General features: G+C 39.0%; 1 protein-coding gene across 2 annotated transcripts in view; it reads right to left on the bottom strand.

The window, feature by feature from the left end:
* Positions 1–8,574: 8,574 nt before the first annotated feature.
* The window catches only part of RMDN2 (regulator of microtubule dynamics 2), a 79,518-nt gene continuing 63,762 nt past the window's right edge, over positions 8,575–24,330 (bottom strand). For both annotated transcript variants that reach the window (XM_063078453.1, XM_063078454.1), the window contains exons 9-11: positions 24,104–24,157; positions 23,936–24,016; positions 8,575–8,852 (exon numbers count right to left, since the gene is read on the bottom strand). In XM_063078453.1, the coding sequence (XP_062934523.1) occupies positions 8,799–8,852; positions 23,936–24,016; positions 24,104–24,157 (189 nt within the window). In that variant the 3' untranslated portion in view covers positions 8,575–8,798. The remainder of the gene's footprint in view (positions 8,853–23,935; positions 24,017–24,103; positions 24,158–24,330) is intronic.

Genomic DNA, 24,330 nt, shown 5'->3' with positions numbered 1-24,330 from the left:
GCCTAGATGATCTGTCTAATATTGACAGTGGGGTGTTCAGGTCCCCTGCTATTATGGTATTAGTGTCTATTTCCTTCTTTAGGTCTAATAGAGTTTGTTTTATAAATCTGGCTGCTCCAACATTGGGTGCATACATATTTATGATTGTTATGTCTTCTTGATGGATCAGTCCTTTTGTCATTAAGTAGTGTCCCTCATTGTCTCTTTTTATGGTTTTTAGTTTAAAGTCTATTTTATCAGATATAAGAATAGCTACTCCAGCTCGTTTTTCATTTCTGTTTGCATGGTAAATCTTTTTCCATCCTTTCACTCTTAGTCTGTGTGAATCTTTATTGGTGAGGTGGGTCTCTTGTAGGCAGCATATTGTTGGGTCCTGCTTTTTGATCCAGTCAGCCAGTCTGTGTCTTTTAATTGGGGAATTTAAGCCTCTTACATTAAGAGTTGTTATTGAAAGGTGTTGATTTATTCCTAGCATTTTATTGGTTGTTTGGTTGTCTTAGGTGTCTTTTGTTCCTTGCTTTCTGATTTACTGTTTGGTTTCTTTGTTTGTTGGTTCCTTAGGTTGTAGATAGTGTTTTTGTTAGCTTGTTTTCTCTTCATGAATGCCATTTTTATTGTACTAGCGGGTTTAGATTTTTCTTGGGTTTTTATGGCAGTGGTAGTTATTTTTCAGGAACCAAACCCAGTACTCCCTTGAGGATTTCTTGTAAGGGTGGTCGTGTGGTAGTGAACTCCCGCAGTTTTTGTTTGTCTGAGAAATATACTATTTGCCCCTCATGTCAGAAGGATAGCCTTGCAGGGTAGAGTATTCTTGGCTGGCAATCTTTGTCTTTTAGTATTTTGAAAATATCATCCCATTCCTTTCTAGCTTTTAGGGTTTGTGATGAAAAGTCTGATGTTAACCTGATTGGGGCTCCCTTATAGGTGATTTGACGCTTCTCTCTTGCAGCTTTTAAGATTCTCTCTTTGTCTCTGAGTTTTGCCAATTTGACTATGACATGTCTTGGAGAAGGCCTTTTTGGGTTGAATACGTTTGGAGATCGTTGAGCTTCCTGGATCTGAAGATGTGTGATTTTTCCTATACCTGGGAAGTTTTCTGCCACTATTTTGTTGAATATGTTTTCAATGGAATCTCCATTTTCCTCCCCTTCTGGAATACCCATGACTCGGATATTTGAGCGCTTGAGGTTGTCTGATATCTCTCTCAGATTTTCTTCAATGTCCTTGATTCTTTTTTCTTTCTTTTTGTCTGCTTGTGTTATTTCAAACAGCCCACCTTCAAGTTCAGAGGTTCTCTCTTCAACTTCGACAAGCCTGCTGGTTAAACTCTCCGTTGTGTTTTTTATTTCGCTGAATAACTTCTTCAGTTCAGCAAGTTCTGCTACATTTTTTTTCAGGACATTGATTTCCTTGTACATTTCCTCTTTCAGATCCTGTATACTTTTCCTCATTTCATCATGATGTCTAGCTGAGTTTTCTTGTATCTCATTCAGTTTCCTTAGAATTATCACTCGAAATTCCTTGTCCGTTATTTCAAGGGCTTCTTGTTCTATAGGATCTAGAGTTTGAGATTTATTAACTTTTGGTGGTGTACTTTCTTGATTTTTTGTATTTCTGGTATCTTTTTTTTGGTGTTTATTCATTGTGGCAGGGGGTTTCACAGTCCACTGGTTTGAGACTAATGACTAACTAGGATGTTGCTGTGCTTGCCAATTTAGTATGGCTCCCTCCGTGACTGCTCAGTTGGCCTTGTGTGTGTGGTTGCCTTGGGTCTTGGGCTTCTCCGGGGAGCCACCTTTCTGGTCAGCTTGGACTCTGCTGGGCTGGTGGATCACGTACCACAGGGTGTGTGATCTCTGTTGAGCTTTCACTTCCTGTGCAGGACTTCTCCCCGTTCCGTGTGCTCTGGCCCAGGCTGTTAGATCGTGCAGTGGCAGCCCCACCGGGTGTGTGGTTTCTGTCGATTCTCCGCCTCCCTGGCCGCATGTCTCCCCCCTCTGTGCGCACTGTGCTGGGCTGGGGCGTGTCTTCTGCACCCCTCGTCTATCAGCTGGGCCTTCAAGACCCTGCTCGGCACCGCCTTGCCCAGGAAGTCTACCATGTTTCTGCTAGGCACAGACGACCAGTCTCTCTGGGTGCCTTTGTAGCACTGTGTAGATCTTTCTCGGGTCTTGTTCACCTTTGTATCCCCCCGGTATAAACCGAGTCTAGCGCCCGCCTGCAGCCTGCTCTCCGGCAGGTTCAAGCGGACCTGGGAACTCTCCTACCACACTATTCCCAACCAGAAATTCGTTAGGCTTTTTTCCAAAGTGGTGGCCGCAGAGATGGTATCTGCCTCCCAGTAACAGGAAGTTCACCGAGGGCCGGAGTCCAGGGTGTGTTGGAGTGACAGTCGGCCCACCTGTACTTCCTTGCCCTCCCAACACTGGCCGGGGATGCCCCCGCCACCAGCCCCGCCAGAGAACCGCGGAGGGAGTGGGAGAGGAGGCTCCGGAAAGCCCCGTGCCAGGCCAAGTAAGTGGGAGGGCTCAGTGATGGCCCAGCAGGGCGGAGCTGCCCGCACCTGGGAAAATGGAGGCAGCACCGGGGCGGTGAGTGGCCTGGTGGTGCAGGCAGGAGCCGGGTGGGCATCCGCCCCCCGAACAGAACTGGGCCTAGGGTCACTCACAGGGTTGTGCCAGGTCGGGTGCTTGCTCTCTGTCTCTGGTTTGTCGCCTTCTGTGTTCTCGGCCGCTGCCGCCTCGGGCTTTTCAGTCACGGCGCCACCCGGGCGCTCCCAGGAATCTTCTTTAATGCCGGCCTGAAACCTCGAATCCTGAATAGGGCAGCTGGCCGCCTTCAGTGCGGCCCCGGCCTCCGGGATCCTGGCTGCATCCACAGCAGCCCTGGCGCCGTGTTCCCTGTTTTGAGACTCGCTTTTGCAGCTAAGAAACAGTTCTTTTCCTGCTCCACACTTCAAAGCTGTTGCCTGTAAATGAGGCAGCCTCTCCTGCCGGGGGCAAAGTGGCGTTCAGCCCCCACGACCAGCCAGCAGCTGCAGTCCTCCCTTAAGAGATGGCAAGAGGAAGGTCCACAAGTTTCCCGGCTGCCTGAGGCCCAGTGGCCACCTTTTCCACCTCAGCTACTCCGCGCCAGCCACCGCAGCCACTGCCATCTTGAAACTCCATAATTTTATTTATATAAAATTCTAGAAAATACAACTTATAGCGACAGAAAGCAGATCAGTGGTTATGGGTGGAGGTTGCAGAGAGAGAGGCAGGTGGGAGAGATGACAAAGGGACATGAACTGGCTATTTTTAAAAAGACCAAGAATAATAAGGTGAGAATGCGGGGAAAGAACTCTTCTACACTGTTGGTGGGACTGTAAATTAGTAAAGCCATTATGGAAAACAGTATGGAGGTTTCTCAAACAATTACAGATAGAACTACCATATGATCCAGGAATCCCACTGCTGGGTATATACCCAGAGGAATGAAGTCATCACGTGGAAGGGATACCTGCACTCTCAAATTCATTACAGCTCTATTTTCAAGAGCCAAACTCCAAAACCAACCTAAATGTCCACCAATGGATGACTGGATAACGAAAACATGGTATATATCCACAATGGGATACTACTCAGCCATAAAAAAGAATGAAATTTTGCCATTTACAGCAACATGGATGAGCTTGGGGAAAATTATAAATTAAGCAACCTAGGCACAGAAAGAGAAGCACCACATGTCCTCACTTGTAACTGGGTGGGAAGGAGGGAGGGAGGGAGGGAGGGAGGAAGGGAAGAAGGAAGGAGGGAAGGAGGGAAGTAGGGAAGGAGGGAAGGGAGGGAGGAAGGAAGGAAGGGAGGAAGGAGGGAAGGAGGGAAGGAGGGAAGGAGGGAAGGAAGGAGGGAAGGAGGGAAGGAAGGAGGGAAGGAGGGAGGGAAGGAGGGAAGGAAGGAAGGAAGGAAGGAGGGAAGGAGGGAAGGAGGGAAGGAGGGAAGGAGGGAAGGAAGGAGGGAAGGAGGGAAGGAGGGAAGGAAGGAAGGAGGGAAGGAAGGAAGGAGGGAAGGAAGGAAGGAAGGAGGGAAGGAAGGAAGGGAGGAAGGAAGGAGGGAAGGAAGGAGGGAAGGAGGGAAGGAGGGAAGGAGGGAAGGAAGGAGGGAAGGAGGGAAGGAGGGAAGGAAGGAAGGAGGGAAGGAAGGAGGGAAGGAGGGAAGGAGGGAAGGAGGGAAGGAAGGAAGGAGGGAGGGAAGGAGGGAAGGAGGGAAGGAGGGAAGGAGGGAAGGAAGGAGGGAAGGAGGGAAGGAGGGAAGGAGGGAAGGAAGGAGGGAAGGAGGGAAGGAGGGAAGGAAGGAGGGAAGGAGGGAAGGAAGGAGGGAAGGAGGGAAGGAAGGAGGGAAGGAGGGAAGGAGGGAAGGAAGGGAGGAAGGGAAGAAGGAAGGAAGGGAGGAAGGGAGGGAGGAGGGAAGGAAGGAAGGAGGGAGGTAGGCAAGGAAGGAAGGAAGGAAGGGAGGGAGGAAGGAGGGAGGGAGGGAGGAAGGAGGGAAGGAGGGAAGGAAGGAAGGAAGGGAGGAAGGAGGGAGGGAGGAAGGAAGGAGGGAGGGAAGGAAGGAAGGAAGGAATGAAGGGAGGAAGGAGGGAGGGAGGGAGGAAGGAGGGAGGGAGGGAAGGAAGGAAGGAAGGAAACAAGGAAGGAAGGAAGGAAGGAAGGAAGGAAGGGAGGAAGGAGGGAAGGAGGGAGGGAGGGAGGAAGGAGGGAAGGAAGGGAGGAAGGAAGGAAGGAAGGGCCACAATAATATGTTGAACTTTCAAAAGAAGAGAACAAACCTAAGGATACTAGAGATGGGGGCAGGGAGGGAGGCGGGTTGGGGAGTGATTGGTCGGGTAAGGGGCATAAAGAATAATTACAATTTGTAATAATGAATATGCTAATAAAGATATATATAAAAAAGTTTTGAGGCGATGGAAATGTTTATTCTGATTGTGGTGATGATTTCATGGGTGTAAACATATGTCAAAATTTATCAAATTATACACTTTAAATATGAGCAGTCATTTGTAGGTCAATCATACCTCAATAAAACTATGAAAAAAGAAACACCAATCTTGTGACTTGGCTTCAGGCACGTAAAGCAAAATATAGGTTAGGGAGCTGCAAAATCACAGAACTTCAAGATATTGACTTCATTTGGTTCTAAAATGTACCTTTTCTTTAATGGTGAAATAAACTACTTTTGTTAATTACCCCATGAATAGGCCGTAAAGTCCATAACAAGGTTCTGCCTACACACACAAATCAAGCAGAGCAAGTCTTTTTAAAAAAGCATCATCCCCCCTTTTTTTCTCTTTCCCTATCTTGGGGATGGAGGGGGGAGGAGAAGGTGGGCATACAAAAAAGACTTAATATAAGGAAATATACACAATAGGTTGTCAGAAATTTATTACGTGAAACTAAAAAATGTATACCACTATCCAAAAAATAAATTTATCCTTTCTCCCTACCTTTCTTTTCCTTCTTTCTTTACTATCCTTCTTTACTTTTTAAAAAATCCTCCTTTCTTCCTTTCCCTTCCCTCCTTTTTTGCCTGCTCTCTTTCCAACTTCTGTCTTTTACTCCGCACACCCCCACCTCCTCCATTTGCTGGCAGGATTGCACAGGGCCTCAGACTACAGCATAGACTGCAGCAGTTGCCCAAGTTCAAATCCTTTGCTCACTGTGTTAGGCATGGTGTTTAATATCTCCTGCTTTAGCTCCTCTATCTGTAAATGGGGTAATATCAAATGTTCCTTCCTCATAGGGTGCTGTGAGGATTTAATGAGCACTTGGAATAAGTAATCATGATGTAAGTGTTACCATTTTCAGAGTCCCATTCTATCCCAGGCACACTGGATTCTAATGAGTTAAAAATAAATCGCCCTAGGCTCAAAGAAGAATGCAGAAAGCATGAGATTCCAAGTTCTGGAACCCGGCTCAGGCTCAGCCAGTACATTTTCCCGACCCTGACTGTCTTACTTTTACATCAAAGCTTAAACTGTTTATTGGTAAAGTAAGAAGTTCGGTGTAGAAAAGGGTCTCTATGGTCCCATCCAGCTTTTACCACTGTTTCTTGTAATTCAAAAGTTTAAAAATATTATCAAATGAAAAGCTTTTTGTTAATTTTTAGGCACAATTGAGAAGTGGCACGGATTTTCATGTTACAATGAAGGCCATTTGTTATTTAGTAAGAAAGATTAACATTACCATTACATGGACATCACAATTGTTAAAATTTTAGTGGAACACTAAGTTACCTCTTTAATGTTTTAGGAGAAATTGTAACATACAGTTTGATTTTTATCTTCTGAAAGTGAACATATTCAAAGTTCTGGATTGGAACTCCCACATTCCAAAGTCATGCATGGAATATCTTGAGAGGTTAGCAATCTGTGTACTTCATCTGTGAGTGGAGGGTGTCCCATTAGCTTGGCCCTAGTTATCCAGAAGGAGAAATCCTCATTTCACGAACAGTCTCAGGTCAAGTAGTTTAAGTGGATGAGTGAAGTAACCATAGAAAACTAGAGTTCCCATGCCTCACTGTGTGTGAAATTCCCTGCAGCAAGTGTAATACTCTACATATAATGCTGTCATCCAAGAAAAATACTCAGGTTTTAGAAGGAAGGGAGATTTAATGTAGAAACTATTTTTAGTTGGCCTCATCACACATAGCTTCTCTGATTGTATGATTTGGGGAAGACTAGAGAGATGACTAGGTATGACTTTGGAATGGAGAATGTAGCAGGCCTTAGTGCTAATTTGAAGGGGTATTACTATGACGGGGAGGGAGATTCCCTCTAACACCCTACTGGAGAAATTGCCAAATGTGTTAGAAATTCCTAATAACCTAAAAATTGAAGTAGGAATGTTACACTTCTATTGGCTCAAGTCCTTATCTAGAAACTACTATGGGCCGGCCCCGTGGCTCACTCGGAGAGTGGGGCGCTGGTAGCGCCGAGGCCACAGGTTTGGATCCTATATAGGGATGGCCGGTGTGCTCACTGGCTGAGCGTGGTGCGGACCACACCATGCCGAGGGTTGCGATCCCCTTACTGGCCAAAAAAAAAAAGAAACTACTACACTGATCACCCAATCAATAGATACCAACTTGTCCACTGAATACATATTGACTAAAGGGACCAAACAGGAATTTCAAAATAAATGAACTTTGATTAGATTTTGTGTGTCATTCCAATTATAAGTCCCAAGTTCCATAGTTATTTACCAGGAATGTTCCTCGATAGTCCTCATAATTCCTAGAGAAAGTCTTTATATGGCTCTCTGCTAGAATGAGTTACTCCCACAAAGCTTATAATATGGATGATTCTATGTCATTCCCTGCTAGCTGGAATCACCTGTCTCAATTTGTGCATTCTTTTAGCTGTTCAGAGAGAGCCAGAGGTAATCATAGCCTTGTGGACTCTGCATATCCACAAGGGGACCTGCAAAACTCTTGCCCCATCTAGAGAGTAATTTCAATGTTAGACTGGTTGTCAGAAGAAAGTGGATGAGAACCAGTTAGACTGATTCAGTATCTTGACTGGCCATTATAAAAGTTGAGAGGGGAAAAGTAGTTCAACTTGGCATTAAATCAGGACTTGAAATCTTGAGTGTATGAATGTGTATATGTATGTGTGTGTCTCCACATATTTGGGATACCAAACAGGAAATTCAAGTTCTACTCTGATTTCCAGGATGGGCTAGTTAAAGGGTAGCAGGAAATCTTTATAGATCACTGCTAAGTTCATTTAAAAAATCACTTTAGTTTATTAAAAATTGGGAAACACAGGACATAAAACACAGCTCCACAGAAATATAAGCTACTACCATTTTAGTGTATTTCCTACTAGATGCTCTTCTGTGCATATTTTCATATAGTTGATATCACATATATGTATGTAGTATTTGGTCTTGTACTTACACTTATGCTGTTCTGTGCATTTCCCTATATTGTTTTTGTAATTATATTTAATGTCAAAATAATATCTATTGTAGTTATATTCTAATGTGGTTAACTGTTTTTGCATTGTTGGACATAATGTTGTGCTGTTATGAACAACTGCACATAAATCATTGCATTTTCTCTTTAAGATTATTTCCATGACATGGAATTACAAGAGTAAGGAGTTAATACATTTTTAAGGCTCTAGGTACATTTTGCCAAAGGTTTGTGACAAAATATTCTCTCACTAACAGTGCATGAGAATGTTCCATTACATGGCAATATTGTCAGCATTGAGGGTTTACTGCAAGAAGAAAAAAATCCTTGCTACCTTGATGGTAAAACAATATTTTATTATTATTTTATTCCACATTTCTGATTACCAGTTATAATAATATATTTCTTCTTTTGTTTTTCCTCTTCTGCCCATAACTTGTTCATACCATTTGCTCATTTTCCCATTTTTCATTCACACTAATAAAATTTTGTTTTATGAAGTCTCCATTGAAACAATAAAATACTCACTAGAGTTCATGTTATTGATTTAAATATTTATTTAAACAAATATACTGAAGGCTATAGTTTATTGATAAGAAAAATATAAAGCATACATGTTTATAGGTCATTATGTAATGACACTGTAGTAAACAGATTCTCTAAATAACATGATTAGTTTTGTAACACTACTAGTGAAATGCATTCTGCAGAAACATGGTTTTACCTTCAAATCTGAGCATATTACCTTTTCATCAAAAAAAGAAAAAAAGGATAATAAAAACACAACTTTGATTAGTTTAAATTTTAGTAGACCACATCTGATTTGTTGAAGAGCAATTCTTTTATTTACCTCTTCAAGGAAGTGATTATTTTTGTCATCTCTTCTTGTGCCTCTTTATCCTATGAAGAAAATACAAATATAAAATGAAATTTCACACACTCATCCTGATACTTCAAGTACTTTGAAACAGACTTTTGTTGAGTACAGGCATATTTTTATTATTTTTTAATTTATATATATTTATGGGGTATAGAGTTGACTATCAGTATTTGTGTACAATATGTGATGATCAAATCAATATTATTTGCATGTTCATCATTACAAACTGTAATTACTTTTTGTGTTCCTAACCCAGTTACTCCCTATTGTCCCTCTCCTTCCGCCTTTCCCACTTCTAATAACTATACATCTGTTCCCTCCTTCTGAAAGTTCAACATTTTAATATTATGGTTTTTCTTTCTTTGTTTTCTTAGATCCCACTTATGAGTGAGGACATGAGGTGTTTCTCTTTCTGCAGGCATATTTTTTGAAAGACCATTACAAAGAAACTGTGGATTTCTTAGGACCAGGCATGATCCAGATCTATGAGAATGTGGGTAATGTGGAGAGTTATCTCCAGGCTCTTCTTCCACCAGATCAGGAGCGGTGAGATTCAGGAAGGAGAGAGGATTTCATATAAGCAGACACAATGGATCTACCAGTGTGTTAACATTATTACTGTTTTCTTCTTCAACTATGAGATGTGAAGAAGAAATATGCAATTCCACTGTAAGAGCCTGACACACATATATTCCATTATTGACTTTATCAGGTAGCTTATATTTAAGATTAAAAAATCACGTAGTCTGTTTTTTCAGGGCACCACATGTACTGTTATTTCTTTACAACAAATGTGGATGTTAGAAAGAGTGGCAATAAATTCAGAAGGGAGGGTACTTTTATGTATATTTTGCATTTAACAAACATTTACTGAGCACCTGTTGGAAAGGACTTAAGGAATGTAACAAATTCAAAATACACAGATGAAGAAAATGGGACAAAGTATATATTTGGAAGTATTTTTTTTTAAATGGGAAGTTCTCCAACTGTTTTAATCATAAACATTAATATACTGTAGTGATCAACAAGAAGTCTACCTCTATTAAACAATATTTATTAAAGGTTGTAAGAAAATAAGATTAATGATATCTGGGATATTAGTGTATAATTTAAAAGAACTTATAAAAAATCCCTAATTCCAGGTATTGAGATTCAGGTTTATCTTTGTAACTGGTTGGCTATCTCAGTGCCTGCAACCTAGATGGCCCTAAATAAATGCTATGCTAGAACACAGTAACAATTTTCTATATCTAGGAATCAATTTCTTACATAGGTGAGAGAATTATTTCAATTAGATGACTAAAGAAATGAATTTTTACAAGCTATAATAAAAGAGAACCCTAATGTGTTCTGGATCCCATTCTCTCTGGCTTCCTAGGAACTTTATTCTATGAATCATCTTCTGTCTCTCCAGTCTTTCTTGAACCTTTCCTTCTTTGTGCCTCTTTCTCATTATCATTTAAAAGTGTTCCTATATTTTCCATCTAAGATTAACTGTTCCTCAACTCAAGCATCCCTTTCACTTCCACCTTACATCTCTCCTCCCTTTGCCATCACATTTTTTGGAAGGGTATCTACACATACTGACTGCATTTTCTCACCTTCTGATTGCTCTGCACTTTGATCTCCACTTCTATTGCTCTACTGAAACAGTCTGGGTTAAGATCACCAGTGACACAGACATCATGAAATTCAGCAAACTCATTCCAGTCTCTTGCTTGTTTGGCTTCTCCAGAGTATCTGATGGAGTTGACCACTTCCACCATCCCTTGGCATCTAAGGCCCCATCTTCTCTGGCAACTTCTTTTGTTCTCACTTGCATGTTCCTCCCCTGCAACCCCCTCATTCCATTATGTTGGTATTTCTTAGGGGTTGATGCTCTGCCTTCTGCTCTTCACATACTATATAACCTCTTTGGATGATCTCTTCCAAAGTTGTGGCTTCAGATATTATTTATATGCCAAATAACCAATTACTCACTGGACTTGAAAAATCTCACAAACACAAACTCAACACTCCCAAACTGAACTCACTTTCTCCACCAAACCTGGTTCTCCTGTATTCTCTGTGTCAGTAAAGGGCACCATTGCACTTGCCCTGGTCAGTTTCCCAAGCCAGAAACTAAGATGTCATCCTTGATTTCTCTTTCTCCCTTGATAATCAATCTCCAAGTCTTGTAGAGAATACTACCTACGAATCTGTCCTCTCTTCTTCATTCCTCACTGCCATCGTCTTAGTTCAGGCCATCATATCATGTCGGTGTCATTGCAGTAGTTACCTAAATGGCATCTCTGCTTCCAGTTTTGTTCCCCTCCAATCCAAGCCAGTCACCGCATGGTAGTGATCATGCTTCTAAAAACTTCATCATGTTATATGCTGCTTAAGACCCTCCTGTGCAACGTGTAAGGCTCTCATCTTTTCTCTCCCTCAAGTACTTAACATTTCAGTTATACTGGACACTTGATTCTCTGCTTTTATGTATTATATTTCTGCTCACCAGACATTTGTCTGTTTTCTAGTACTTCATAAAGTATGGCCTGTGTACTACCTGCATCAGTATCATCTGGGATATTTGCTACTGTCATGGATATTTGTATATGCTTCCATTCGCCCTTGTCCTACAGATACATATTTCAACACTAACATAACAGAACACACTATTTTGTGTTCTCCATTTTTCTGTCACATAAAAAGTTATTTCTGATGGAATACAAGTCTTTGTAAATATGTTTAGAGCTGCACAAAAAATAGAAACTGATCAACAGTGATGGAATATTAAAGGAAAAATGGCCCAATTACTCAGCATAATGTTTCATGGTTTTTAAAAAGACAAATATCAACATATCACATTTTTCATCAACATCTTTTACTGCATACATATTCACTAGGACTAATCTATTAAGTATTACTAAACTCTACACTTCCAAGGATGCATCACAATTCTATACATTTATGCTACACTTTTCCCAGTAATATGTCACTGGGTAAAAGTTTAAATTATTTGTTGGATTGGGTGCTAAAAGGTTCTCAATAGAGTTTTTTTCCATATGAATTATGAAGGCGCTTCTATGTTGAGTTGAGGGCTGGGAATCTCCCCAGTGTAAGAACTTTTAATGTTGACTAAGGTATGTGTGACCATGGAAGACTTTACTTCACTCATGACACTGAGAGTGCTTTATACAGTGTGAATCCTCACAGGTCCTATAATGTTGGTCCATAAGTAAAGGGTTTCTCATGTTTATATCACTGAACTGCTTCTTCAGCATGAATTATCTGGTATTCCCCAAAAGTCTCACCACTTTTTTTCTTATTTTATTCTAAGTTTTTGTGCATATCAAGGCTTGAGCTTTGCATGAAGACTAGAGTTTATCCCCATGGGGGCTCTCTGGTGTCTATAAAGGATAGAGCTGAGAATGAAGGCTCTTCCACACTCATTACATTTATAAGATTTCTCTCCAGTGTGAACTCACTCATATTGTTTAAAGGATGAATGATTACTGAATGCATTTCTATATTGATTACAGAGTTTCTCTTTGGTGTGAGTTCTCTGTAATGAATAAAAGTTAACTCTCTGGCTAAAGTGTTTCCCACATTCATTACATTTATAGGGTTTCTCTCCAGTGTGAGTTAGTACATGTTGAGTCAATGCTGAGCTGTGAGTAACAACTTCTTTATACCATTATATTCAGAGAGCTCTTCTCCAGTGTGAGATCTCTGCTACTGAGGAGATAAAAGGCTGTTAAAGGTTTTCTCACATTCATTCATTCATTTTTCTATATGTGGATTCAATGCTGAGCATTCAGTGATAGTCTCCAGTTACAGTCTACCATGTTTGTTACATTCATATGGTGTGTTACTCTCCTTTGTGTACAGAAGTTTTCTCCTTTGTAGAAGGTCAACTGCATAGCTCTCTGATTAATTTTGAGGTCTTCATTATATTTCAAGCATGTGATATATTGGCTGTATTTATGCAATTGCCCTCTTATACAAACTCAGATTATGGTTCTGAGCTCAGGTTATTCCTTTCTTCCCCAATTTCAAACTATCTAAACCTTTGAGCTGAGATAGAACACCTTCTCTAACCTCAAATTAAAGTCAAGAAATTGTGCTGCATTCTTAATTTGTCCCATTCCCAGGCCAACTCTACTGTGGAGGAACAGGGTTTACCTCATGAATATTACTGTTGACCTGCTGTCAGATGGCTCCTTCCTGTATATATTCTATATGGAAGTTATATCTTGGTTTTTAAGATTTTCCTGCCTAGACTCTGGCCTTCAGAAAATCCCCTTTCCTCCCTCCATAGTTCTTTTCCTTGCATCAACTAGAAAGTCACATCTGATTTTCAAAGCTGATACCCCCAGGGAGACCAAATGACTGATGTTCCCAGTGTTACATCTCTATACAGCTTCTTCTGAGATGGGTCCAGCAGGCCCACCCTTCCTGAGTAAAGTCCATAGCCACGTCCTCAAAGGTCATCATTTCCTGTGGTTGCACTGTTAAAAACTCAGCTGCTACCAGTGTTTCTCTGTATACTCACCTAGGGACAGTTTGAGCACTATGTGCCAGAACAACAGAACCCAAACAGATGGAAAATTGAGTAAGACCACACTGATATTGTGGTTAGTGTCATCATACTCTGGAGCTCAGAGTTTCTTTCTCTTTCCAGAAAAGGCCAGAAATTTATTTTTTATAAGCCTTCCATCCTCAAAGTAAGTTTTAGTTAAAGATTTAAATCACTGGGTTTCAATTCTAATTTCCTTAGGATCTCAGGTTACATAGCAAAATCTCAGGAAGGCCTTTCTTAGACCCTAGTCCAAGTTGCAGTACCAGTTTTATTTTCTCATAAATCTCTGCACTTTCATTTCTATAACACTCATTACATTTTATTGCTATTACTTGTTTAGTGCCTTTTCCCAGACCACAGAATTCATGGTGGCAGATGCTGAGTCTGTTTTTTTCCTCTCTAGCACAGTACACCCCATACTCGTAATATAAATAAAGATAATCTGTCACTCAAACATACACATTCAAAAATATATACTTATTTTATCTGAATGTGTTGGAAAAATATGTTTTGGGAAAATACATCAATGCTCTCTGCTAAAGACTTTGAATAAATACGAGAGATTTATTTATATTAAATTATTATTATACTCCTAGCATTTAGGTAATGATTATCAAACATCAACTTTACTAGACTGAAAAGTAGACAATGGAAGATCTGAAACTGATGCTGTATTATCAGTTATTTTAAGAAAATAAATGAGTAAAAAGAGGTCTAAGAAACTTCTTTAGGGTGTTTTTGAGATCAACTTAAGGAATATAAACAAGGTCTTTATAAATTGGGAAATCTTAAGAAATAATACATTTTAAATGTAAATGACAAGAAGATAAGAGCCAGAAGAGTAGATATAGGAGGTTGTGCACAGAGTAACACTCCCTTCCTGCACCTCATGAAAATGCCTGTTTAGACAGTGGGAAAAGTCTATCCATCCTAAAATGACCCTATTAATTTTTTTTAAAAAGTACAAGGAAGAATAAATTCTCCAGGCACGGATAGCACAGATGAATTAATCTACAAGGGATAAGTTCAACCAAAAGAAATAGGCAAATAAGAATTTCTAACAAATGAGGCAATGTTACTAGACTTCAGTAAGTGACCCATTCATTACTCTGAGCTATATAGCATTCCTTTAACAGGAAGGCAAGGTGACCATCCATGAACAAATTATATTTATAAACCTATCTGAAAAACCAATGTCTTAATTAAGACAATCAAATATGATGTCTTAATTAAGATGGAACATTTAAAACAGGATTAGGATGTTATTACTAAGAGTAGTTACCCATGAGAGTAATGACTCTCAACCTATACAACACATTGCAAATGCAGCTCAGGACTTTAATCAATGGGTAACTTCAAAGATAACTATACCACTTGCTAAATATAAAGAAGTCTTCTTAACTTTGAGCACTCTCAGAGCCCACTTCTTCCTGTGGTTGTTTTTGGTACATTGTATTTACTATCCTGTAATAGTCTATTTCTCTTAGACGGGTGACTCATGTCACTTCAAAATATTGCAGCAATTTTAAAATATAGGTTTTTTAAAAAAACAGATTAGCACATCCTTACTGTAACAACATATTACATAATGCTTTTTACATTTGAACTTTCGTAGTAGATTCCAGGTCAATGAACTTTAATACTGCCTCCAGGCAAACAACTTTCAGGCTGCCAATGAAGTCATTATTTCATTAATCACTCTCACACTGCCTTAGACATAGGAATCCCTTCTATTTAAAAAAAATAAAAGGAATCTTTCTCAGGATGTGAGATTACCCTCGTACAGTCAAAAAAGTCCACATGGATAATAAAAATACTGGGACTGTAAAGCTGCTTACACACATGAATCTGGGCTCTAGAGACCAACTGGCTGACATTCCTGATATTAAGCAGCAGTGTGATGAACTTAGAGTTCCCTGATGAGGGACAGAAGACATGTCCACAAGTGACTATCATGAAAGGAAGAAGTTACAAATGCCACAAGAAAAAAGCAAACAGATTATGCAAGTTCACATGAGGAAGAGAAAACTGATGGCTAGGTTGTCTTCATTGTAATTAGCAGCACTGCTAGACATTTTGGAAATGAATAAACTGGTCAGCAAAATCAGTAATGGGGTATACGTCAATCTGAAAAACTTTATAGAGATGGGGGTACTACATATAACACAGTTCATCCTATTTCCTCATTGAAAAAGAAATTGAAATATTCCTGACAGTACCTTTACTACCAGAAAAAAAACTGCTAACAATACAAATGGAAACATCTCTGGAAAAGAAAAGGTAATGTGGCAAATATTTGCTCATAGTGTTTTGCTTTTTACAGAAATACTTCCACAGTGTCCAGCTTTCTTAGTTACATTTATTACCAGTCCTATGTATTACCACTGTTCACACTATCATTTTTACTTGTATGGTATTAGTGTTTTGATTCTTTCTACCAATACTTATTGAGTGCTTATTGTTTGCTGGGCAGTATACTCAGCACTAGGAATAGAGTGGTGAATGAAACAGACTTGGTTCCTACTTTCATGGAACAATCATACAAATAACTATATGATCACAACTGGGTTAAATGATATGAAGAAAAAGTAGGAAGGACTTTCTCACCAGTGGGTGTCAAGGAAGTCTTTCCTGAAGAATGGTATTTATGATGAAGCTTGAAGGATGAGTAGGAACAAAGCTAAGGAAAGGAGTGGAGGGGTTGGGTGGGAGTATTTTGGGAAGAGGGAACAATCTGTTCTAAGAGTGAAGGGCAGGGAAGAGCATGGTGCAGAGGAGGGAAGAGAGGGGAACATTGAAGCTTGAGAAACTGGTAGGAGCTGGGTCAGAGCTTGAAGGACAAGAGGAGTTAGGAGACTTCTGGAGCAAGGATCAAATCCTAAGGATCATCAATATTTAGCCCTCCTGTGAGAACCCTAAATATTGTGCATAAACATTTGCATGTCAAAGCAGGAATTATACCTTATTATCATATTGTATGCGAACCTTATATTCCACTGAAAATGAATAGAAACTTGGTTTAAAATAACTGTAAGGGATCCGTGGAGAACACATGCCCTGTGGTGCCAGTGCACGACCCAGCAGGTAGGCCTCGCCACTGCTGCCAGACTCCATCTCCAGCCCGGCTGAGTGCACGCTGACCAGAGAGGCGCCTCCCCGGGAAGGCCCAAGACCCGAGGTGAATGTGTACCTGAGGCACCAGTGGGTAACCGAACCGAGCAGACACTGAGGCAGCCATGCCAAATTGGCAGCCCCAGCAGTATCCTAGTAAGACAATAGCGTCAAACCAGTAGACTGTGAAATCCCCTGCCACAATGACTTAAACATCAAAGGAAAGATACCAGAAATATGAAAAATCAAGAAAGTACACTACCAAAGGGAAATAACTCTCAAGCTCTAGATCCTATAGAACAAGAAGCCCTTGAAATGTCTGACAAGGAATTTCAAGTGATAATTCTAAGGAAACTAAATGAGATACAAGAAAACTCAGCTAGACAACAAGATGAAACAAAGAAAAGTATATAGGACCTGAAAGAAGAAATGTACAAGGAAATCAATGCCTTGAAAAAGAATGTAGCAGAACTTGCCAGTGAAGAATTCATTCAATGAAATAAAAAACACAACAGAGAGTTTAACCAGCAGGCTTGCAGAAGCAAAGAGAGAACTTCTGACCTGGAATACGGGCTGTTTGAAATAACACAGGCAGACAGAAAAAAAAAAAAAGAAAAAGAAAAAGAAAAAGAAAAAAGAATTAAAAACATTAAAGAAAATCTAAGAGAGATAACAGACAACCTTAAGTGCTCAAATATCAAGTCATGGGTATTCCAAAAGGGAAGGAAAAAGGAGATTGCATTGAAAACATATTCAACAAAATAGTGGCAGAAAACTTCCCAGGTATAGGAAAAGACACATATCTTCAGATTCAGGAAGCTTATAGATCCCCTAATATATTAAACCCGAAAAGGTCTTCTCCAAGACATGTTATAGTAAAACTGGCAAAACTCAAAGACAAAGAGAATCTTAAAAGCTGCAAGAGAGAAGTGTCAAATCACCTGTAAGGGAGCCCCAATCAGACTAACATCAGACTTTTCATCACAAACCCTAAAAGCCAGAAAGGAATGGGATGATATATTCAAAATACTAAAAGACAGAGACTGCCAGCCAAGAATACCCTACCCCGTAAGGCTATCCTTCTGAAATGAAGGGCAAATAGTAAATTTCTCAGACAAACAAAAACTGCAGGAGTTCACTACCGCACAACCACCCTTACAAGAAATTCTCAAGGGAGTGCTGGGTTTGGAACCAGAAAAATAACTACCACTGCCATAAAAACTCAAGAAAAATCAAAACCCACTAGTAAAATAAAAACACCAACAATGAAGAGGGAAAAAAAAAGTTTATCTGCAACTCAAGGAACCAACAAATACAGAAGACAAACAGTGAATCAGAAAGAAAGGAACAAAAGACACTTAAGACATCCAAACAAAAATCAATAAAATGCTAGGAGTGAATCAACACTTTTCAATAACAACTCTTAGTGTAAAGGGATTAAATTCCCCAATCAAAAGACACAGACTGGCTGACTGGATTAAAAAGGAGGACCCAAATATATGCTGCCTTCAAGAGACCCACCGCAACTATAAAGACTCACATAGACTAAGAGTGAAAGGATGGAAAAAGATTTACCATGCAAACAGAAATGAAAAACAAGCTGGAGTAGCTATTCGTATATCTGATAAAATAGACTTTAAACTAAAAACCATAAAAAGAGATAATGAGGGCCACTACATAATGATAAAATAATTCATCCATCAAGAAGACATAACAATCATAAATATATACGCACTGAATGTCGGAGCAGCCAGATTTATAAAGCAAACTCTATTAGACCTAAAGAAGGAGATAGACACTAATACCATAATAGCAGGGGACCTGAACACCTCACTGTCAATATTGGACAGATCATCTAGGCAAAGAATCACCAGAGAAACACAAGATCTAAACAACACTCTAGACCAATTGGACTTTGCAGATATCTACAGAACATTCCATCCAACAACCTCAGAATTTTCATTCTTCTCATCAGCAGCACATGGATCATTCTCTGGGATAGATCACATGTTAGGTCACAAATCAAGTCTCAACAAATTCAAATAAATTGGAATTATCCCATGTATTTTTTCAGACCACAATGGATTAAAATTAGAAAATAAATAACAAATGAAATCCTGGAAACTACACAGACACATGGAAATTAAACAGCATTCTACTTAATGAAATATAGGTCCAAGAAGAAATCAAACAGGAAATCAAAAAATTTATTGAAACTAATGAAAACCATAATACATCATACTAAAACCAGTGGGATACTGCAAAAGCAGTACTAAGGGGGAAATTTATCTCATTCAATGCTTACTGCAGAAAAATGGAAAGATGGCAAGTGAACAACCTAATACTTCACCTTAAAGAACTCAAAAAAATAAGAACAATCCAAACCCAAAGTTAGCAGACGGAAAGAAATCATTAAGATCAGAGCAGAACTTAATGAAACTGAAACCCCCAAAATGATACAAAAGATAAGTGAATCAAAAAGCTGGTTTTTTGAAAAGATAAATAAAATTGATGAACCATTAGCACAGCTAACTACAGAAAGAAGAGAGAAGACCCAAATAACAAAAATTAGAATTGAAAAAGGTGATATTACAACTGATACGTCTGAAATACAAGGAATCATTCAAGACTACTATAAACAACAATATGCCAACAAATTTGAAAACCTGGAGGAAATGGATAAATTTCTGGACACAAACAAACTACCAAAACTGAGCCAAGAAGACGTAGAAAATCTGAACAGGCCAATAACAATAAAAGAGATGGAAGCTGTTATCAGAAGGCTCCCAACAAAGAAAAGCCCGGGACAGGATGGATTCACAGCAGAATTCTACGAAACATTCGAAGAGGAATTAACACCAATTCTCTACAAACTATTCCAAACGATTGAAACAGAGGCAATTATCCCAAACTCATTCTATGAAGCAAACATCACAATGATACCAAAACCAGGTAAAGATACAACTAAAAAAGAAAACTATAGGCCAGTATCCTTGATGAATATAGATGCAAAAATCCTCAATAAAATACCAGCTAACAGAATACAGCAACACATATGCAACATTGTACACCATGATCAAGTGGGATTCATCCCAGGGATGCAAGGTTGGTTCAACATATGCAAATCAATAAATGTGATACACCATATCAATAAAATCAAATACAAGGACCATATGATCATCTCAATAGATGCTGAAAAAGCATTTGATAAAATTCAACACTCATTCACGATAAAGACTCTCTATAAGTTAGGTATAGAGGGAAAGTATCTCAACATAATTAAGGCCGTATATGATAAACACACTGCCAATATCATCCTGAATGGGGAAAAGCTGAAAGCTTTTCCTTTAAAAACAGGAACTAGACAAGGATGCCCACTCTCACCACTCCTATTCAACATAGTGTTGGAAGTTCTAGCCAGAGCAATCAGAGAAGAGAAGCAAATAAAGGGCATCCAGATTGGAAAAGATAATGTCAAACTGTCCCTGTTTGCAGATGACATGATCCTATATATCGAATAGCCTAAAGCCTCTACAAGAAAACTCTTGGAGTTGATAAAGGATTTCAGCCAAGTAACAGGATACAAAATCAACATACAAAAATCAGTAGCATTTGTATTCTCCAATAGTGAACATGCAGAAAGAGAAATCAAGAAAGCTGCTCATTTACAATAGCCAACAAAAAAGTAAAATACTTAGGAATTGAGTTAACCAAGGATGTGAAGAATCTGTACAACGAGATGTACAAAGCACTGCTGAGAGAAATTAAAGAGGACACAAGAAGGTGGAAAGATATCCCTTGCTCTTGGATTGGAAGAATCAACATTGTGAAAATGTCCATACTACCCAAAGTGATATATAAATTCAATGCAATCCACATCAAAATTCCAATGATATTTTTCTCAGAATTGGGAAAAACTATCCAAATATTTATATGGAATAACAAAAGACCATGCATAACCAAAGCAATTCTGAGCAATAAAATAAAATAAAATAAAATAAAGCTGGAGGCATAACTCTACCTGACTTTAAACTATACTACAAAGCTATAATAACCAAAACAGCATGGTACTGGCATAAAAACAGACACATTGATCAATGGAATAGAATAGAGAATCCTGAAATCAACCCGCACACCTACAGCCATCTGATCTTTGACAAAGGCACCAAGCCTATACACTGGGGAAGGGACTGCCTCTTCATCAAATGGTGCTGGGATAACTGGATATTCATATGCAGGAGAATGAAACTAGACCCATACTTCTCACCGTATACTAAAATCAACTCAAAATGGATTAAAGAATTAAATATACACCCTGAAACAATAAAACTTCCTAAAGAAAACATAGGTGAAACACTTCAGGAAGTAGGAATGGGCACAGACTTCATGAATATGACCCCAAAAGCACGGGCAAGTAAAGGAAAAATAAACAAATGGAATTATATCAAACTAAAAAGCTTCTGCACAGCAAAAGAAACAATTAACAGAGTTAAAAGACAACCAACAGAGTGTGAGAAAATATTTGCAAAATATACATCTGACAAAGGATTAATATCCAGAATATACAAGGAACTGAAACTTTACAAAAAAAAGTAACCCAATTAAAAAATGGACAGAAGAGCTAAACAGGCATTTCTCAAAGGAAGATATACAAATGGCCAACAGACACATGAAAAAATGCTCAACATCACTCAGCATTTGGGAAATGCAAATCAAAACCACACTGAGATACCATCTCACTCCAGTTAGGATGGGTAATATCCAAAAGACTGTGAATGATAAATGCTGGCAAGGTTGCGGAGAAAAAGGAACTCTCATACATTGTTGGTGGGACTGCAAAATGGGGCAGCCTCTATGGAAAATGGTATGGAGGTTCCTCAAACAATTGCAGATGGATCTACCATGTGACCCAGCTATTCCAGAGGAATGGATATCATCAAGTCAAAGGTATACCTGTTCTGCAATGTTCATCACAGCACTCTTTACAATAGCCAAGAGTTGGAACCAGCCCAAATGTCCATCATCAGATGAGTGGATACAGAAAATGTGGTATATCTACACAATGGAATACTACTCAGCTATAAAAAAGAATGAAATACTACCATTTGTAACAACCTGGATGGACCTAGAGAGAATTATATTAAGTGAAACAAGTCAGGCACAGAAAGAGAAATATCACATGTTCTCACTTATTTGTGGGAGCTAAAAATAAATAAATAAATACACAAACTGGGGGCAGGGAAGAAGACACAACAATTACAATTCCTTGAAGTTGATACGACAAGCAAACAGAAAGGAGGTTGTTGGGAGGGAGGGGGGAGAGGGAGGAGGGAGGAAAGTTTTGGTAATGGCCACAATAATCAACCACATTGTATATTGACAAAATAAAATAAAATAAAATAAAAATCCAAGTGGGAAGAAAAATAGCATATGGTTAAAAAAAAAAAAAAAATGACTGCAGGTAACCCAAACTGACATTATTCAGAACAGATGTGAAAGGCAGTAGGGTCTCTATCACGAACAAAGAGTAAGCAACCAGAGGGACAAACTGTTTTCTGGGGGAACAATGATACAAAACTGTCTTTTGGAGAAGGATGCTGCTACTGAGACTGTGCTATTTTGCATCTCCTGTTAACTGATGGAACCAACTGAGGGATTTGAGTTGAAAGGACAATTGACCCTGTTGGAAATTCTGATCATCCAAGAGATAAAATAAACAGTCCAAGACCTTGCTCATGTGGTTTCAGCAGAGAACCCTGGAGCCTGATTAGCCTTCTTTAAAGACATAGGTGGCCTGAATCCTAAAGTTCCTTGGAAGATCTTGTTTCACTTCCCCTGTTCAGCCTATTTCCTGTGACTGCCCTGCACACTCTTTCTGTTCCAGGCAAACAAATCTTTGCTTTCTCACACCTTTGCCTCTGTTCATGACCGGAGATGCACTCACCCACACCTCCACAATATACACATCTCTCAAAGTCCACCTCTGATGCCACCTTGTCTTTGTGGTAAAAATAATCTCTCCCTTTTCAAAATTTCCATAACCAATTATTTGTACTCTTAAAACTTCATGCCTTCTACCCTGAGCTATAGTCATTTGGATATATCATCTGTTCTCTTCTAGGCAATAAGCTCCCAGAAGGCAATAAGCATGTCTTCTTTGTTTACGCTCCAGATCAAAACAGATACTGTAGCCTGGACTGCTCTAACACAGAAGAAGAGGGGTGCTTTTTCAGTGACATTTCTTTTCTGTTATGATTTAGAGGATGATACTGTCTGGCGGTATGAGAAGGGAAAGGAAAACATTTACCTATTTCCTTTTGTTCCCACAATACTAGTCAATGGCTCACAGGAACACATACCGACCTGTCCAATCTACAGAATGCCTAAAACTTATCACATATACAGAATCCTGGATTATTGAATAAAATAGCAACGTGATATATTTTTTTCATTAATGGCAGCTGTCCAAAAACCAAGAAAATACATATTTTAAATCTTTTTAATGGCCTTGATAGCCATGCCTTGCTGTAAGCTGGGGACCGAGGATGGCAACCCCATGTGACACCCACCTTGCTATAAGCTATATAGTTTATTCACCACTCCCTGGAATTATGCTGTCCTCCTCCTTCCCAGTGGGGCCTGTCCCATTCCCTGCTGTCTTACACCTAACAAGTATCAGGATGTTTTAACTGCTATCCTGTGATTTGCACATCACTTAAAGATTCAAGAAATCTCTTGGTGACAGGTTATCTTACAGAGGCACAGCAAATTTCTTAACGTATCCATGTGTCTTATAATAGCAGACAGTAAAAACAGATTCAGTTGAAACAAAATGGAACAAAATAATGGGGAAAAAAGTCATAGTACATTTAAAATCCAAGTCAAAATGTTAGTATATATAAGTCATAACATTAGTGTAAAAGAAAACTCCATCATAGAAGCAGATGGTAGAATGGTGGTTGCCAGAGGGTGGGGGATGGGGGAAATGGGGAGATATTGGTCAGGTGTACAAAGTTTCAGTTATGCAGGATGAATAAATTCTGGAGATCTAAAGTACAACAATGTGACTATAATTAATAATACTGTACTGTATATTTGAAATTTGATAAAAGAGTAGATGTTAAGTGTTCTTAAAAACAACAGCAAAAATAGGTAACCATGGGAGGTGATGGATATGTTAAATCAGCTTGATTGGGTCATCATTTCACAATGCACACATATGTCAAAACACCATGTTGTATACCTTACGTATATACAGTCTTTATTTGTCAATTATACCTCAATAAAGCTGGAAAAAATAAAAATAAATAAAGTTTCATAAAGAAAGAAAGAAACAAAACTCCAAATATATCTAAGCAAGTTGTTCATATTTCAAGCTTGAATAATACTGATAAGATAATGGCATTCTTTGTCACTGTCTGGACTTACCTCTTTGGTAACAGTAGGAAGCAATAATGCCAAATTATAGAACTTCAAAGCATCCTGATTTTTTTCAAGATCAATATAGCACTAGAAATGAAAGATAATCAATATTAAAAGTAATCACATTTTTATGTAATGGATTCAAAGTGATATTAAAACAATGGTCTTCATTACCTTTGCCAAGTACATGTAATTGGACTTGGAATAACTAGGGTGTAGTTCTTCAACCTGATTTAAGAGAAAACGGAGAAGAGAATAACAGGGCAATTTTAAATCAATAGCAATAGGCACAAGTAAGGAGGATATATTTCAACAAATCAAATATTATTAACCTAAGTGCCCTAAGAATTTAGGTTGGTTGTTTTCACATTTGAATCATTTTATCAGTTTAAATATCTTTT

This window comes from Cynocephalus volans, chromosome 14 (genome assembly GCF_027409185.1).
Source record: "Cynocephalus volans isolate mCynVol1 chromosome 14, mCynVol1.pri, whole genome shotgun sequence".
Taxonomy (NCBI): domain Eukaryota; kingdom Metazoa; phylum Chordata; class Mammalia; order Dermoptera; family Cynocephalidae; genus Cynocephalus; species Cynocephalus volans.
Note: the sequence above shows the minus strand (reverse complement) of the source record. Positions and strands in the feature narration are given on the sequence as shown.